The following is a 20421-nucleotide window of genomic DNA, read 5'->3' as shown; positions in this document are numbered from 1 at the left end:
CTAGACTATAGACTAGACTATAGACTAGACTATAGACTAGAATATAGACTAGACTATAGACTAGACTATAGACTAGACTATAGACTAGACTACAGACTAGACTATAGAATAGGCTATAGACTAGGCTATAGTTTAAAATGTAGATGTAGACTAGGCTAAACTTGACTTTAGACTAGATTATAGAATATGAACTAGATTATAGACTAGATTAAATATTAGGCTATAGACATGACTATGTACTATAAGCAAGACTATAGACTAGACTATGGAGTAACTGTATACTATAGACTACAATATAAATATAGACTATGGACTAGAATATAGGCGGAACTATAGACTGGTCTAATTTAAGGATCAGCATATAGTATGACCCATTGTTTGATTATTCTGATCTTTAGACTATAGATTGATCTAAAGAAAAGACTTAAGACTAGACTATTGGCCTATAAAGAATAATCGATACTTACTGTCGCAACATGTCGGTGTTGTGGTTTAAAGATCAGCCTATAATATAGCCTATATATCTGCCTATTATATGGTCTATATATCAGTCACTAGATCTACTTATAGTATTATCTAAAGATCTGCTTATAGTCTGATTTTTAGCTCTTATTATAACAAAATAGGTTTTGACTTATGGAACGTATATCCTATTTGCACCTCAAAGCTTCTTTGTATAGCATTTTTATCTAAATATATGTGAGTTGTTTTGTTTGTGATTTTTTTATTTATTTTTGTATAATTTACCTTAATCAATGGTGAGAACAAAACAATAATACAATGATTACACAAATATAATTTTTTTGTTGTGGAATTAGAGGATTGAACTCGAAAAAATTGCATGATGAGAGGAGGTAAAATGAAAGTGTTTTTGGTGTAGATATAAAAAAATTTAAATTGTAGAGTTTTTTATTACGAATTTTTTTCCACGAGTGTTTGTTAATGAATTGCAATGTGTTTGGTTTTTTTGTTTTGTTTTGCGATGTTTGGAACAAATCTGTGAACTAGAACTGTTGCGTTAAATTTTAGTATTATCCAAACACTTTTGTAAAGAAACAAAACACGGATAGTGTTTAGGGAAAAATTTTTTTTTAAATATATTTTTGGAAAATATTATTTAGTAAAATTGGTCGAAATGTTTGTAGGCGAAAAAGTATTAAAATTTTTATTAATTTGGTATTTGTTAACGGGTTACTGTTGGGGTTTTGGTGAATTTCATATGAAAAAGTATACACCACGCGTGGACTCGAGTGAAGAGGATAATAGTGTTTTAAGTGAGAATTTTTATGGGATAAAAGTAAAATTTTCAAAAATCGATAATTGATTTTAATTGCAGGAACTTATCGCCGCTGCTTGTGGGAACAATCAAAATCCTTGCCAAGACGTTTGGTATTGCTGAGTTTATGCTCGAATTTATTTTGTGAAAATAATCAAATCGTTCCCCGATCCAGGTCTATTTTTGTAGTGGAAAAAATGACTAGACACAATGAGTACTTAGTGAAAAATTTATTTTTATTTTTCTTAGTCTTTTTATTTGGTTTTATGATGTACTCTTTGGTATGAGTCCAATTTTTAATTTAAATATTTTTCATTTTTTTTTTTGATTTTTACCAGCTGCCTAGATATTTTACCCGATCAATGCAAACAGGGCGATGAGGAGGAATTAATGTATAAACCATTTCCGGATTGCTGTCCGGTCTATTGTAATCTAAAGCGTCGCATGAATCGTTTGAAAACTATGCATTACCGACATCGTATGCTATTGAATATGCAGCGTCAACAGGCGGCAGGGGCCACTAATTTGCTGCTTAATGAGTACGGTTTGGATAGTATGTAAAGGGGTGTAAGGAGAAGACATTTAACTAATGAGTGCAAAAGAAATGTTAATTAAATTGTTAAATTTTTGAAAAAAAAACAAAAATTTTAAAATAAATTTCAAAAAATTACTGATAATTGTAATTTTTAAATAGAAACCGTTGACAACATTTGAATCTTTATCTGCTTTTAAAATGATTCATAAAATCTATTTTTAAAATTTAAAAAAAAATATTTTTCAAAAAAAATTAATTTCTTCCCCTTGACTTGATAAATATTAAAATTTCAAAATGATTAATTTTATAATCAAACCTCTGAACCCTTAAATCAACACGAAATTCTATGAACAATTAGTAATTTCTAGAACAATTTCATTGATGTCTTCTTATTGTTTTTACACAAATAAATAAATTAATAAACAAATACAAAAACTAAATTGATACAAATTAATGAAGAGAGTTTTATAATATATAAATAGAAAAAAAAACTACAACTACAAAAACAACATATAGTTTGTATAGTAGTCTCAAAGATGGAATGAATTGATAACCCATAAAGAGCCTCTAGCTAAATGAAAACCAACCCAATGGAGATGACAAGTATGTGGCTAACTAGACACACAGACAGACGGACTAAAGAATGAACGGATGGATGGACGGACGGACAGATATACTCACACATTTTATGTTTGTTTTAAAAAGACACAGTAAATTAAATAAAACATCAAAACCAGAGGAGACCCATATTTAAAAGAAAACACAAAAAACTAAATAAAAACAAATTATAAAAAAACAAGTAAAAATTATAGTCAGGCATGGTCGACCATATAACACTATACAACTGTGATTATCCTAAAAATAAAAATTTTTATTAAATTTTTTTATCTAAATACAAAAACATTTTAACAATTTATTGAAAAAGCACAAAAAGGGGTTATACGGGGGCTAACCCCCTGCACCCGTAAAAACCCTGTGGGCCTCTCCTTGAAAATTTTTCGTAGAGGGATATTTAGAGACTAGACAGAATAGATTATAGATTGGAATAAAGATTAGAAAGTAGATTATAGAATGGCCTACAGACTAAAGACTAGATTATGGACTAGACTATATACTAATATATATACAAGGCAATAGACTAGACTATAGACTAAACTATAGACTACACTATAGACTAAAATATAGAATTACTATAATAACTATTATATAGACAAGACTATAGACTAGCCTATAGACTAGCCTATAGACTAGATTATAGACTAGACTATAGACTAGACTATAGACTAGACTGTAGACTAGACTATAGACTAGACTATAGACTAGACTATAGACTAGACTATAGACTAGACTATAGACTAGACTATAGACTAGACTATAGACTAGACTATAGACTAGCCTATAGACTAGACTATAGACTAGACTATAGACTAGACTATAGAGTAGACTATAGACTAGACTATTGACTAGACTATAGACTAGACTATAGACTAGACTATAGACTAGACTATAGACTAGACTATAGACTAGACTATAGACTAGACTAAAGACTAGACTATAGACTAGACTATAGACTAGACTATAGACTAGACTATAGACTAGACTATAGACTAGACTATAGACTAGACTGTAGACTAGACTATAGACTAGACTATAGACTAGACTATAGACTAGACTGTAGACTAGACTATAGACTAGACTATAGACTAGACTATAGACTAGACTATAGACTAGACTATAGACTAGACTATATACTACACTATAGACTAGACTATAGACTAGACTATGGACTTGACTATAGACTAGACTATAGACTAGACTATAGACTAGATTATAGACTAGACTATAGACTAGACTATAGACTAGACTATAGACCAGATTATAGACTAGACCATAGACTAGACTATAGACTAGACTATAGACTAGACTATAGACTAGACTATAGACTAGACTATAGACTAGACTATAGACTAGACTATAGACTAGACTATAGACTAGACTATAGACTAGACTATAGACTAGACTATAGACTAGACTATAGACTAAACTATAGACTAAACTATAGACTAAACTATAGACTAGACTATAGACTAGACTATAGACTAGACTATAGACTAGACTATAGACTAGACTATAGACTAGACTATAGACTAGACTATAGACTAGACTATAGACTAGACTATAGACTAGACTATAGACTAGACTGTAGACTAGACTATAGACTAGACTATAGACTAGACTATAGACTAGACTATAAGACTAGACTATAGACTAGACTATAGACTAGACTATAGACTAGACTATAGACTAGACTATAGACTAGACTATAGACTAGACTATAGACAGACTATAGACTAGACTATAGACTAGACTATAGACTAGACTATAGACTAGACTATAGACTAGACTATAGACTAGACTATAGACTAGACTATAGACTAGACTATAGACTAGACTATAGACCTAGACTATAGACTAGACTATAGACTAGACTATAGACTAGACTATAGACTAGACTATAGACTAGACTATAGACTAGACTATAGACTAGACTATAGACTAGACTATAGACTAGACTATAGACTAGACTATAGACTAGACTATAGACTAGACTATAGACTAGACTATAGACTAGACTATAGACTAGACTATAGACTAGACTATAGACTAGACTATAGACTAGACTATAGACTAGACTATAGACTAGACTATAGACTAGACTATAGACTAGACTATAGACTAGACTATAGACTAGACTATAGACTAGACTATAGACTAGACTATAGAATAAACTATAGACTAGACTAGACTATAGACTAGAATATAGACTAGACTATAGAATAAACTATTGACTAGACTATAGACTAGACTATAGACTAGACTATAGACTAGACTATAGACTAGACTATAGACTAGACTATAGACTAGACTATAGACTAGACTATAGACTAGACTATAGACTAGACTATAGACTAGACTATAGACTAGACTATAGACTAGACTATAGACTAGACTATAGACTATAGACTAGACTATAGACTAGACTATAGACTAGACTATAGACTAGACTATAGACTAGACTATAGATTTGACTATAAACTAGACTATAAACAAGACTATAGATTAGACTATAGACTAAACTATAGACTAGACTATAGACTAGACTATAGACTAGACTATAGACTAGAATATAGACTAGACTATAGACTAGACTATAGACTAGACTATAGACTGGACTATAGACTAGACTATAGACTAGACTATAGACTAGACTATAGATTAGACTACTAAACTTTAGACTAGACTAGACTATAGATTAGACTACTAAACTTTAGACTAGTCTATAGACTTGACTATATGCTATAGGCTAGACTATAGTCCAAACTATAGAATATTCATAAGACTAGATTATAGACCAGACTAAAGACTAAACTATGGACGAAATTATATAATATACTAGACAATAGACTATCACTATAGATAAGGCTGTATATTAGACTATATATTAAACTATAGACAAGACTATAGATAATACCGTTGACAAGACTATAGACAACACTACAGACTAGACAGTATGCTACACTATAGACCATACTAGACTATAGGATATACTATACACTAGACTATAGAGTTAATTAAAGACTATAGATTACATTAAACTAAACTAACCCAAAAATTCCGGAACTTTTTTAAAAACTTGCACATATTCTAGTTATTTAGTTTTAGTTGAATTTCGAATTATATATTAATATTTCAAACAATTTTCTGAAGATTTTTTGAATTCTTTAAAAAAAATAAATTACCCAAAATACTAGAAAACAAAATTTAGCTTAAATTTCCAAGGAAAACTTTTTTATGAATAAAAATGTCTCTAATGATCCAAAAATAATTAAATTGTTAATAAATTGAATTCCCAAAAACAATTAGCCAGAAACCCTTAAAACACGAAGCGCCTAAGTTTGATCTACCAGGCAAGATTGCAGCAAAACCTAAAAACCCATACTTAGTATTACTCAAGCATTCTGTCTCTCCTTCTCTCTATGCTCTCTGATGAAATCCCTTTAACTAAAAGATATTTTTTGTAGTTTCAAAATCAAAATCAGATTTAACATTGAACTTCACTGCAAATACTCACTAAAGAAATTAATAAATAAAATAAATATAAATACCAATCAATTCATTTAAATAATTTATATTTTTATTTACAAAATTTATTTCACATTAAACAATGAAAAACTTCCTTATCAGTTATAGGCACTCAAAAACACTGCAGGTCATTTCATGGCACATAATCATACCATCCATCTCTTTTAGTCTCTTTCATACATTTTCCCATGCTCACTCTCTCTCTCTCTCTCTTGGGCATTTAATTAAAGCAAGTTTTTAGAACTTAGTTCAGAGTAAAATAAAAAGAAAGGCCTAGACTGTGACAAACTCTTTATTGAATTCTTAAATTCAGTTTAATTTTGTCGCTGCAACTTAAAACATTTAGAAATTTGTTTATATTTAAAGAAATAAAAAAATATATTGAAAAATATGCCGCTTAAATGGAATTTTGTTTTTGTGTTCTTTATAATTTTAAATATTTTTCTGCATAAAACAGAGGCTTATCAAGCGCTTTTGCCACCAGGTTGTTAAACAAATCTTCGTTAATATATTTATGAAAAAAAAGTGTTTAAAATTTATCAATTTATTGTTTGTCTCTTAATCAGGCGAAGATGGCAAATGCACTTATCGCGGTGATAAATTGGAAGTGGGTAAACATACCGGCTCAGGACCCTGTCAGAGTTTAACTTGTCAAGAGGATGGCTCAACACTAGTAGAGGGGTAAGTTTACAAAAAACTCAATTATGAGTAAACAAAAGACTACTATAGACTACTATAGACTATAGACTAGACTATAGATTAGACTATAGACTAGACTATAGACTAGACTATAGACTAGACTATAGACTAGACTATAGACTAGACTATAGACTAGACTATAGACTAGACTATAGACTAGACTATAGACTAGACTATAGACTAGACTATAGACTAGACTATAGACTAGACTATAGACTAGACTATAGACTAGACTATAGACTAGACTATAGACTAGACTATAGACTAGACTATAGAATAGACTATAGACCAGACTATAGACTAGACTATAGACTAGACTATAGACTAGACTACAGACTAGACTATAGACTAGACTATAGACTAGACTATAGACTAGACTATAGACTAGACTATAGACTAGACTATAGACTAGACTATAGACTAGACTATAGACTAGACTATAGACTAGACTATAGACTAGACTATAAATTGATAAATTTTAAACACTTAGACTAGACTATAGACTAGACTATAGACTATAGACTAGACTATAGACTAGACTATAGACTAGACTATATACTAGACTATAGACTAGACAATAGACTAGACTATAGACTAGACTATAGACTAGACTATAGACTAGACTATAGACTAGACTATAGACTAGACTATAGACTAGACTATAGACTAGACTATAGACTAGACTATAGACTAGACTATAGACTAGACTATAGACTAGACTATAGATTATACTATAGACTAGACTATAGACTAGACTATAGACTAGACCATAGACTAGACAATAGATTAGACTATAGACTAGACTATAGACTAGACTATAGACTAGACTATAGACTAGACAATAGACTTGACTATAGATTAGACTATAGACTAGACTATAGACTAGACTATAGACTAGACTATAGACTAGACTATAGACTAGACTATAGACTAGACTATAGACTAGACTATAGACTAGACTATAGACTAGACTATAGACTAGACTATAGACTAGACTAAAGACTAGACTATAGACTAGACTATAGACTAGACTATAGACTAGACTATAGACTAGACTATAGACTAGACTATAGACTAGACTATAGACTAGACTATAGACTAGACTATAGACTAGACTATAGACTAGACTATAGACTAGACTTTAGACTAGACTATAGACTAGACTATAGACTAGACTATAGACTAGACTATAGACTAGTCTATAGACTAGACTATAGACTAGACTATAGATTAGACTATAGACTAGACTATAGACTAGACTATAGACTAGACTGTAGACTAGACTATAGAATAGACTATAGACTAGACTATCGACTAGACTATAGACTAGACTATAGACTAGAATATAGATAAGACTATAGACTAGACTATAGATTAGACTATAGACTAGACTATAGACTAGACTATAGACTAGACTATAGTCTAGACTATAGACTAGACTATAGGCTAGACTATAGACTAGACTATAGATTAGACTATAGACTAGAGCATAGACTAGACTAAAGACTAGACTATAGACTAGACTATAGACTAGACTATAGACTAGACTATAGACTAGACTATAGACTAGACTATAGACTAGACTATAGACTAGACTTTAGACTAGACTAAAGAGTAGACTATAGACTAGACTATTGACTAGACTATAGACTAGACTATTGACTAGACTATAGACTAGAATATAGACAAGACTATAGACTAGACTATAGACTAGACTATAGACTAGACTATAGACTAGACTATAGACTAGATTATAGACTAGGCTATAGACTAGACTATAGACTAGACTTTAGACTAGACTAAAGACTAGACTATAGACTAGACTATTGACTAGACTATAGACTAGACTATTGACTAGACTATAGACTAGACTATAGACTAGAATATAGACAAGACTATAGACTAGACTATAGACTAGACTATAGACTAGACTATAGACTAGACTATAGACTAGACTATAGACTAGACTATAGACTAGACTATAGACTAGACTATAGACTAGACTATAGACTAGACTATAGACTAGACTATAGACTAGACTATAGACTAGACTATAGACTAGACTATAGACTAGACTATAGACTAGACTATAGACTAGACTATAGACTAGACTATAGACTAGACTATAGACTAGACTATAGACTAGACTATAGACTAGACTATAGACTAGACTATAGACTAGCCTATAGACTAGACTATAGACTAGACTATAGACTAGACTATAGACTAGACTATAGACTAGACTATAGACTAGACTATAGACTTGACTATAGACTAGACTATAGACTAGACTATACTATAGACTAGACTATAGACTAGACTATACTATAGACTAGACTATAGACCAGACTATAGACTAGACTATAGACTAGACTATAGACTATACTATAGACTAGACTAGACTATAGACTAGACTATAGACCAGACTATAGACTAGACTAAACTATAGACTAGACTATAGACTAGACTATATTATTATATTATAGACTAGACTGAAGACTAGATTGTAGACTACAGACTAGACTGCATATAAGACTAAAGATTAGACTATTGTCTAGATATAAGAATAGGAAATAGTCTAGTCTTTAGTCTTAACTATGAAGAACAGTAGATTAAAAACGCTGTAAAACAAAATTGAGTTTAAAACTATATTTAGTCTGCTTCATGTATGTTTGTGAAGCATGTGTATTCAAAATAAGCCTTGAACCTTGCGTGTGTCTTCGTTTTAAATTATTTAAAGTTCAGAATAAATTATGTTTAAAAAAGTCGTACCATTTAAAAAGAAAATTCACAATTTATGCAATCTAATATTACAATTTAATGAATTAAAAATCAATATTGTAATTAAACTATCAATAACTATTTGTTGTTATTGTTTTTAGTTTTTTTTTTTTGTAATAATATGATATTATTTGTATGTATTTTTTTGTTTAAACTCACTATTTTGTTTTAATTAGCACAAATACATTATTCATCATGTTTATAAACAATAAATGCGAAAAAGTGATTTTTTTTCTTTTTTTCTTTCAAATTCAAAACAAAAAAAGTTCAGTTAACTGATAACAGCAGAAAAATTATAATAAAATTAATTACGTACTAGAATTTGTTTCAAACATTAGGAAGGCATCAATATTTATTTGTTGTTATTTTCTATGCTTTTCAGCTGCGGCAAACTATGGATACAAAACTGTAATCGTGGAGAACGTGTAGCAGCCGATAAACCCTATCCGGAATGCTGTAAATTGGTGTATAAATGCAAAAAATCCTGATGGTTCCTCCTACTATATAGAACGGGATGCTGCTGAATATCAATTAAAAACTGAAAATTCTACGTAGTTTTGAGTTGTTCTCAATATTGCAATGCATTTTCTTTTTGTTTTTAATTAGTAGTTTTTAGTTGTATTTTTGTATTTATTTTTATTTTTTATAATACTAACAAAAAGCAAAAACCAAAAAATTTGGAAAAAATGGGATTTTAAGAGTTTTTAAATAAAAATTTGAAAATAATTAAAAAAGTTAAGCTTTTGGGAAAATTAAGAGAAAAAGTTCAAAATTGAATTTGAAGAACAGAACTAAAACAGAACTAGAACAAAACTAGAACAGAACTATAACAGAACTAGAACAGAACTAGAACAGAACTAGAACAGAACTAAAACAGAACTAAAACAGAACTAGAACAGAACTAGAACGGAACTAGAACAGAACTAAAACAGAACTAGAACAGAACTAGAACAGAACTAGAACAGAACTAGAACAGAACTAGAACAGAACTAGAACAGAACTAGAACAGAACTAGAACTAGAACTAGAACTAGAACTAGAACAGAACTAGAACAGAACTAGAACAGAACTAGAACAGAACTAGAACAGAACTAGAACAGAACTAGAACAGAACTAGAACAGAACTAGAACAGAACTAGAACAGAACTAGAACAGAACTAGAACAGAACTAGAACAGAACTAGAACAGAACTAGAACAGAACTAGAACAGAACTAGAACAGAACTAGAACAGAACTAGAACAGAACTAGAACAGAACTAGAACAGAACTAGAACAGAACTAGAACAGAACTAGAACAGAACTAGAACAGAACTAGAACAGAACTAGAACAGAACTAGAACAGAACTAGAACAGAACTAGAACAGAATTAGAACAGAACTAGAACAGAAACTAGAAACAGAACTAGAACAGAACTAGAACAGAACTAGAACAGAACTAGAACAGAACTAGAACAGAACTAGAACAGAACTAGAACAGAACTAGAACAGAACTAGAACAGAACTAGAACAGAACTAGAACAGAACTAGAACAGAACTAGAACAGAACTAAAACAGAACTGTAACAAACTAACTAACTAACTAACTAACAAACTAACTAACTAACTAACTAACTAACTAACTAACTAACTAACTAACTAACTAACTAACTAACTAACTAACTAACTAACTAACTAACTAACTAACTAACTAACTAACTAACTTACTAACTAACTAACTAACTAACTAACTAACTAACTAACTAACTAACTAACTAACTAACTAACTAACTAACTAACAAACTAACTATCTAACTAACTAGTTTAGTTTTTATACTTTCTTTAATTACTAAAAGTAACCAGAAACTACTCTGTTTGCTGGTCAGCTTATGCATGCGCGCATACACATTGTGCGTAGAACATAAACAAACCGGTAGACAGTTCTTGCTCTAACTCTTTCACCTTTTCATTCTCCAACTTACACTCAAAAAATTAACTAAAGAAATGACAACCGTTTGACCTAAATTTTCTATAAAGAAAGAGTGTAAATAAAAATTTCTCTTAACTACGCAAAGACATTGGCCTTCAGCTGGTGGTAAAAGTCTAGCTTAAAACCTCAAATGCAGTTTAACACAGACCAGCTACAAGACCAGTTATTAAAAGCGCATACTTTAGTTTTCTGTTAAAAAAAGAAAGATTTAAACGGTTTTTTGTTTATATATAAAAAAAATAAATAAATTTGCTTAAAAAGGTGAATGTTTTGTTTATTTGTGAGTTTGCTTGGAAAAAAATTAATTATAAATTCAAAAAACGTTCATCATGGTATAAACAAAGTGAAATTTTTTTATGAAAATCTCAAATCAAAAACTCCCTTTTAAATAAAAATAATTAAAATATAGATCACATTTTGTCAAACGACAGAATATTCATAATTTAAACTTGTGTTTTTTTTTTAAGAAAAGATATGAAATAATTTCTATATAATTTACTAAACAATTTATGTTCAATGTAAACATGATTCATAAAAAACAGTAACAACAAACTTGTTTCAAAGGTGTTAATTGTGGCCCCAAGCAATTCCAAACAGTTTTGGCCCAGTTTTGACAAGTACCATGAATAACAATAAAATGAAGAACAACAATTTTATGGTGGTTTTTTAAAATGTTTTATGAAAAAAAAAATAAAATAAAATAATAAAAATAAATCATTAAAAAAATTTTAAATATAAGAAAAAGTAACAATTGAAGAAATTTTATTTAAGATATGAAAATTAGTACCAAATTAAAATGTATCACAGAAAGTGTACCTTTTTATGTTTAATCGATATTTTTTAAAACTAGAACTGACATAAAATAGAACAGAATGAAATAGAACTGAACTAGAACTGGACTAGAACTGAACTAAAACTGAACTAAAACTGAACTAGAACTAAACTAGAACTGAACTAGAACAGAACTGGAAAAGAACTAGAACAGAACTAGAACAGAACTAGAACAGAACTAGAACAGAACTAGAACAGAAGTAGAACAGAACTGGAACAGAACTAGAACAGAACTAAAACAGAACTAGAACAGAACTAGAACAGAACTAGAACAGAACTAGAACAGAACTAGAACAGAACTAGAACAGAACTAGAACAGAACTAGAACAGAACTAGAACAGAACTAGAACAGAACTAGAACAGAACTAGAACAGAACTAGAACAGAACTAGAACAGAACTAGAACAGAACTAGAACAGAACTAGAACATAACTAGAACAGAACTAGAACACAACTAAAACAGAACTTGTTTATAGTCTACTCTATACATGGTACCTTTTTTTAATTATTTATAAAGATTTCTTCAAGGAATCTGAAGTGTATTTGCAGTTTTTTTTTAACCTCAATAGTTTTTACTTTTACTGCTGCTGTTACCTGCCACATGCGTGTTTGCATGTCTTATGCCTCATTTTTATTTAACCATCATCATCATATTTTTTTCTCCTTATGCTGACATTTTAACTTTAGCACGTACTTTAATGTTATAAAAATTCAACTTACAAGTTGTTTACTTGGGAGCATGAAGAAAAAAGGCTCCATTCCGGTTGCCATCATTTACCTTATCAGGACTTTAGAATTAATTGAGCATGAGAGGAGCATACACACATACACTTTAAAATGTAACGAAAGTTATAAAATCCTCTTTTTTTCTACTTGCATATTTTATTTATTTTCTTGAGAGGAAACAAAAAAAAATGTAGTGTATGTAAATATTAATTGTGTAGGAAATCTTAAAAGCTTTTCGGAGGGGATCAGGTATGAGTTGTTTTAATGTGAGGGGTTATAGAGTAAATAGGGGCCAAACTGCTGCCTTGATTAATTTTGCTGGAAATTGCAGTAAAGTGTTAAGGGAATTTGTGGAAATTTTATTTAAATTATATTTCCCTTATTTCCGAAGAGAGGGCAGCAATTAATCTTAAGTTTGAAAGAGGTAATAGATAATTTAAATAAACAGCTGAGGTGTTTTAAAGGTTTTTTGTTAAATAAATTGCTTTAGATTTTTTTGTACAAATAATACAAAAGTGTTAATATATATTAAGGATTAAGTCTTATGGTTTATTTTAATAAATATTTTAAATAAATTATTTATAATTAATAAAATAAAATGACTAAATTGCTAAATACATATAAATGACTATTGACTATAGAAATTTCAATCATCATCATCATCCTCCTCATCTTCTTCGTCTTCATATTCACACTCATCATCATTATCATCATTACACTCTTCATCATCATCATCTTCTTCCACGGGTTTTTGTTTTGTTTCCTGGGATTTTAGGGGCATTGTATGGAGATGTTGATCATCATCTAATTTACTTAAAGGTGAGAGCGTGGTAGGACTTGTGGTAGGAAGTTTAATTTTAGATAAATTCGTGATGGTATTAGGTTTTGTCGCAGCAGTTGTTTTAATTTTATTAATGATCATTATATTGGAATCTTCAGTTCTGGTTTTATTTGGACTCTTTTTGGATTCTTCCATTCGTGGTGGTTGTGTAGAAGCTGTTGCTGTTCCTATAATATCGGCTGCAGAAATATCATTAAATGTGGGTAAAGACACAAACTCCTCAGTTTTATTATTAACATGCTTGTCTAAAGTAACGTCCTTTTTAATTTCCGGTTTTATCTCCATTTTCCCCATATTCTTAGTTATATTCACTTTTGTTTCATTTCCATTTCCACTATCACTGAGTGTCATATTTAGACTGAAAATTTCCACTTTCTTTATGTCGGTCACATTCACTTCAGCTGTACCTTTACTTCCTTCCACTGTCTCATTTTTCTTTAAATTTATTACTTCTCTGTTCTTCTCCTTTTCTTTTGTGATATTAAGAACCTCGTTTTCATCATTTAAATCCTCAATTGTATCCTCATCATCATTCTCCTCTTCTGAACTTATTAAAGGTGGTGGTGTGATGCGTGGAGCCGCGGTTGAGGTCAACAAGAACTCATCTATTATTTCACAATTTTTACCCAAGTAACCCTGTTTACAGTGGCAACGATAACTGCCGTCCTCCTTGGTCAGGGAGAGACATTTGCCGCCATTTTCACAGATATTAGGATGATCCTTGCAATAGGTTAATTCTAAAGTAAAAATGGAATATGTGTTATAATTAGAGTTAAAAACAGACCTAGAGCAGAACTAAAACAGAACTAGAACAGAACTAGAACAGAACTAGAACAGAACTAGAACAGAACTAGAACAGAACTAGAACAGAACTAGAACAGAACTAGAACAGAACTAGAACAGAACTAGAACAGAACTAGAACAGAACTAGAACAGAACTAGAACAGAACTAGAACAGAACTAGAACAGAACTAGAACAGAACTAGAACAGAACTAGAACAGAACTAGAACAGAACTAGAACAGAACTAGAACAGAACCAGAATAGAACTAGAACAGAACTAGAACAGAACTAGAACAGAACTAGAACAGAACTAGAACAGAACTAGAACAGAACCAAATAGAACTAGAAACAGACTAGAACAAAACTAGAACAAAATAGAAACAAACTAGAACAGAACTAGAAAAGAACTAGAACAGAACTAGAACTAGAACAGAACTAGAACAGAACTAGAACAGAACTAGAACAAACTAGAACAGAACTAGAACAGAACTAAACAGAACTAGAACAGAACTAGAACAGAACTAGAACAGAACTAGAACAGAACTAGAACAGAACTAGAACAGAACTAGAACAGAACTAGAACAGAACTAGAACAGAACTAGAACAGAACTAGAACAGAACTAGAACAGAACTAGAACAGAACTAGAACAGAACTAGAACAGAACTAGAACAGAACTAAAACAAACTAGAACAGAACTAGAACAGAACTAAACAGAACTAGAACAGAACTAGAACAGAACTAGAACAGAACTAGAACAGAACTAGAAAGAACTAGAACAAACTAGAACTAGAACAGAACTAGAAAAGAACTAGAACAGAATAGAAAAGAACTAGAACAGAACTAGAACAGAACTAGAACTGAACTAGAACAGAACTAGAACAGAACTAGAACAAACTAGAACAAACTAGAACAGAACTAAACAGAACTAAACAAGAACTAGAACAGAACTAGAACAGAACTAGAACAGAACTAAACAGAACTAGAACAGAACTAGAACAAACTAGAACAGAACTAGAACAAACTAGAACAGAACTAGAACAGAACTAGAACAGAACTAGAACAGAACTAGAACAGAACTAGAACAGAACTAGAACAGAACTAGAACAGAACTAGAACAGAACTAGAACAGAACTAGAACAGAACTAGAACAGAACTAGAACAGAACTAGAACAGCAGTAGAATAGAACAGAACTAGAACAGAACTAGAACAGAACTAGAACAGAACTAGAACAGAACTAGAACAGAACTAGAACAGAACTAGAACAGAACTAGGACAGAACTAGAACAGAACTAGAACAGAACTAGAACAGAACTAGAACAGAACTAGAACAGAACTAGAACAGAACTAGAACAGAACAGAACTAGAACAGAACTAGAACAGAACTAGAACAGAACTAGAACAGAACTAGAACAGAACTAAACAGAACAGAACTAGAACAGAACTAAACAGAACTAAACAGAACTAGAACAAACTAGAACAGAACTAGAACAGAACTAGAACAGAACTAGATCAAACTAAACAGAACTAGAACAAACTAAACAAACTAGAACAGAACTAGAACAGAACTAGAACAGAACTAGAACAGAACTAGAACAGAACTAGAACAGAACTAGAACAGAACTAGAACAGAACTAGAACAGAACTAGAACAGAACTAGAACAGAACTAGAACAGAACTAGAACAGCACTAGAACAGAACTAGAACAGAACTAGAACAGAACTAGATTATAACTAGAACTGAACTTATATAGACAAAGCTTTGAATTTGTTTTCATACTTTCATCACATAAAATTCCACCCCAACCCGGTTTGCAGTTACATTCCCAGGGTTTTTCACAGTCACCATTTACACATCCGGGATATGGGAAACATTTGTCACAATTGGCACCAGTCCAACCTACTTTACACCTAAAAGGAATAAACAAAATCATTAAAATATATAAAAAATAATATTTTAAATTAAAAAATATATCTACACTCACCTGCACTCTCCTGGTTTCTTGCAGTAGCCATGCTGTTTGTGACAATCTGCATTACAAATCGCTATAGTAAAACAGAAACAATATAAACAACATTTTTTTAATATTAATAATAAAATATAAAAAACCACAATTAATATGTTTAACATTAACATACGTGTCTGACACAACAAACCGTGTACCAGGTAAACATTGACATTCCAAGGGCTTACTGCAAGTGCCATGCTGACATCCCGGTAAAACAGAACAATCACTGCAATTACGACCACCCAGCCAATACGACAGCGACACTCACCAGGAGCCTCACAGTAGCCACGTGTATTGTGGCAACCATGCGACATGTGGCTAAAGTAACGAACCAAACAAAAAATTAAAAAAAATATATATGTGCAACAATAATTTTATCTAAAAAGTTTTAGTGTAAAGTTCTTGCAACAAACTTACGTTCCGTACAAAAAAGTCCATCCCAACCAGGGCGGCATATGCATTCAAATGGTTTTGTGCAGTCACCATGTTGACATCCGGCAAAGAATGCATTTGTCACACAATTCTCCAGTGTAACCAATGCGACAACGACATTCACCAGGACGTTGACAATAGCCTACAACAGAAATTTACCAACAAATTCCCTTTCAACATATGTATATGAGTTTGTAAGGACAACGACACCAACATTGTTTTAAATAAATATACACACATACAAATACTCACAAACATTCTTGAAAACTTAAGTAAGTGTTGAAATGTCCGACACAATGAGACATTCAAATCGAAAGGATAGGGATTTAAAAGAATCAACACTTTTAAGACAACAAATCCAAAACAGTTCTTTAGTTCTAGTTCAAGTTCAGTTCTAGTTCAGTTCTAGTTCCGTTCTAGTTTAGTTCTAGTTCAGTTCTAGTTCAGTTCTAGTTCAGTTCTAGTTCAGTTCTAGTTCAGTTCTAGTTCAGTTCTAATTCAGTTCTAGTTCAGTTCTAGTTTAGTTCTAGTTCAGTTCTGGTTCAGTTCTAGTTCAATTCTAGTTCAGTTCTAGTTCAGTTCTAGTTCAGTTCTAGTTCAGTTCTAGTTCAGTTCTAGTTCAGTTCTAGTTCAGTTCTAGTTCAGTTCTAGTTCAGTTCTAGTTCAGTTCTAGTTAAGTTCTAGTTAAGTTCTAGTTAAGTTCTAGTTCATTCTAGTCCAGTCTAGTCATTCTAGTTCAGTTCTAGTTCATTCAAGTTTAGTTCTAGTCAGTTCTAGTTTAGTTCTAGTTCATTCTAGTTCAGTTCTAGTTCATTCTAGTTCAGTTCTAGTTCAGTTCTAGTTCAGTTCTAGTTCAGTTCTAGTTCAGTTCTAGTTCAGTTCTAGTTCAGTTCTAGTTCAGTTCTAGTTCAGTTCTAGTTCAGTTCTAGTTCAGTTCTAGTTCAGTTCTAGTTCAGTTCTAGTTCAGTTCTAGTTCAGTTCTAGTTCAGTTCTAGTTCGGCTCTAGTTCAGTTCTAGTTCAGTTCTAGTTCAGTTCTAGTTCAGTTCTAGTTCAGTTCTAGTTCAGCTCTAGTTCAGCTCTAGTTCAGTTCTAGTTCAGTTCTAGTTCAGTTCTAGTTCAGTTCTAGTTCAGTAAATTATATTTACACTCTTTTACTTTTCTTCCTTTTCACTCATTATGCCTCTAAATTACAATCACCATTAAATTGCGCTTCTCTCTCTCTTTCTTTTAACTAAGTCTTTCAAATATGTATTGTTTGAGACCATTTAAATATGCCTGTTTATAGCCATGTAAGTGGATGTGTGATTGTTGTCAGCTGCTACATTACTCACCATTCATGGGATCACAACCTTTACGACACATGGGTACTTGACACAAATCTCCCTGCCAACCTGGTAAACATTTAACGTCACCCTTATCATCACAAACATAATGAGAATTGGCCTTATATTTTTGGGCCTTCTCACAAGCCTAGATAACAGACAGAGTATAAGAATAAATTTAAATTTTGTTTTGTTTTAGGGAAAACTTTCTTAGTGCAGATGGATGATGGATGAAAGATAAAAGTATATGTGTAGAATGTTGGAAAGTTTGTTAGATAAGTTAAAACAAAGGAGAAAGTGTTGGGTTGATGAGTTACAATATGTTATTTACCCTTTGCTTCCATAGAGGTACATTTGCTTTAGTATATTTAGCTTCATAATTGCGCTTGTATGATGATACACCAGCTATAGACAGCCACAGCATTAAAGTCAAAAATGCCAGCTGCATTACAGAATATTTTATAAACATTTTTACACCATTAATAGGACCGACTGCAAAGACTGAAATTGTTTAGCAAATTCGTTAGTTAAAGAGAAAAGTTATTGGCCGAATACAGAAGAATTGATTTGGATAATGAATGCTTAAAATTAACCGAACAAGAACTGAACTATAAATAAACTAGAACTAAACTAGAACCGAACCAGATATGAACAAGAACTGAACTAAAACTGAACTAGAACTGAACTAGAATTGAACTAGAACTGATCTAAAACTGATCTAGAACTGAACTAGAACTGAACTAGAACTGAACTGAACTAAAACTGAACTAGAACTGAACTAGAACTAGAACTGAACTAAATTAGAACTGAACTAGAACTGAACTAGAACTGAACTAGAACTGAACTAGAACTGAACTAGAACTGAACTAGAACTGAACTAGAACTGAACTAGAACTGAACTAGAACTGAACTAGAACTAAACTAGAACTTAGCTAGAATTTCAAATAGTGTAGTGTTTTTTAAAAGTCTCTGTGAACCAATACGTGAATTTAACTTCCAGTTTGTAAATCCAATCTTTACGTAGAACTTTGTCTAGAAGTATTTGGCATCCTGTACGTGTAGTTTACATTTTATACGCATGATTTACTTTAAATAAAATCGAGTTTCTAAAGAGATATATTTCATAGTGAAAACCTTTTAAGTATTTAAAGACTTTAGGATAGACAATAGGTGAACAAATATAATGAACTATTTTCGTTTACTAAATTTTTTTCTATTCAGAAACCTTTTGCATTTCTGTTTCTTTGCTGCAGTTGATATCAACGCAAATAAAATCGTTATATTGTTGATTGTTTGTTGTTGCTGCTTGATTGTCTTCCGGATAACAGACTTTATCATTATCGATAGTGATTGCAGTAAATTTTTATCTATGTGATTTGCTAAGGCAGGGAAACCGAAAATACTTCACAGAATTGTAAACAAGTTTTAAATACATGTGAAAATATAAATTTCATGTTACCAGGTCTTTTGGTCACTCTGGCTTTCTCCTTAAACATGTTATTGCATGTTCATCTCCATGATGCACTTCCTTGTTTGTTTCCCCCTCTAAATTTGCTTATCACACTGTAAGTATATTTTTATTTATGTTTTCTTAAACATAGTCATTTTGTCAACTGCAGGAGAGTGAAAAATCGAAACTGTTTATTTGACATTTTCATGCCAGCAGCATTAAGAATCGACAAAAGAAGTGACAAATAAATTCAATAGAGCACACAAATATGACAAGAGCATTCAGTGAAATAAAAAAGATATTTGTAAACATTGTTCTTTTGTTGTTTATGACAGCTTGAACAAGTAAAAGCAATATACATACGTATGTAAATTGAAATAAAGAAAACTATAAAAGTAATAAATAGGAGAAGAAGGAAAATATGAAGCTAAACAGGTCATAAGAGATATAGCCTAAACTTCAGATAGTTCTGTTCTACTTATTTCTGTTTTAGTTGTGTTCTGGTTCTGTTTTAGTTGTGTTCTGGTTCTGTTCTAGTTTTGTTCTAGTTCTGTTCTAGTTCTGTTCTAGTTCTGTTCTAGTTCTGTTCTAGTTCTGTTCTAGTTCTGTTCTAGTTCTGTTCTAGTTCTGTTC

At 31.3% G+C, this 20421-nt stretch overlaps 3 protein-coding genes across 4 annotated transcripts; 2 read left to right on the top strand and 1 right to left on the bottom strand.

Annotated features, from left to right (window-relative positions):
• The first annotated feature begins 1030 nt into the window (after positions 1-1030).
• On the top strand, positions 1031-1902 carry LOC111682230 (uncharacterized protein CG1552). 2 transcript variants are annotated; one of them, XM_023444133.2, is made up of 3 exons: positions 1031-1274; positions 1337-1451; positions 1615-1902. In XM_023444133.2, exons 1-3 carry the CDS (start codon positions 1136-1138, stop codon positions 1835-1837), a joined length of 477 nt encoding a protein of 158 aa, XP_023299901.2. In that variant the 5' UTR covers positions 1031-1135; the 3' UTR covers positions 1838-1902. The 2 variants fall into 2 exon arrangements, with proteins under 2 accessions (XP_023299901.2, XP_023299900.2); XM_023444132.2 differs by having other exon boundaries at positions 1034-1274; positions 1337-1490.
• Positions 1903-6253: 4351 nt separating this feature from the next.
• Positions 6254-10004, top strand: LOC111682232. The gene is given in 4 exon segments (XM_023444135.2): positions 6254-6438; positions 6521-6635; positions 9817-9919; positions 9921-10004. Coding segments are annotated over 4 exon segments (381 nt in total). The 5' UTR covers positions 6254-6344; the 3' UTR covers positions 9990-10004.
• A 3125-nt stretch (positions 10005-13129) lies between these two features.
• LOC124418782 (protein draper) lies at positions 13130-18868 on the bottom strand. The gene is given in 11 exon segments (XM_046946193.1): positions 13130-14531; positions 16355-16485; positions 16560-16620; positions 16714-16736; positions 16738-16825; positions 16828-16890; positions 16893-16901; positions 17001-17086; positions 17088-17157; positions 18348-18486; positions 18670-18868. Coding segments are annotated over 11 exon segments (1740 nt in total). The 5' UTR covers positions 18808-18868; the 3' UTR covers positions 13130-13599.
• Between the last annotated feature and the right edge of the window lie 1553 nt (positions 18869-20421).

Source organism: Lucilia cuprina, chromosome 3 (assembly GCF_022045245.1).
Source record: "Lucilia cuprina isolate Lc7/37 chromosome 3, ASM2204524v1, whole genome shotgun sequence".
In the NCBI taxonomy this organism is placed as follows: Eukaryota; Metazoa; Arthropoda; class Insecta; order Diptera; family Calliphoridae; genus Lucilia; species Lucilia cuprina.
Note: the sequence above shows the minus strand (reverse complement) of the source record. Positions and strands in the feature narration are given on the sequence as shown.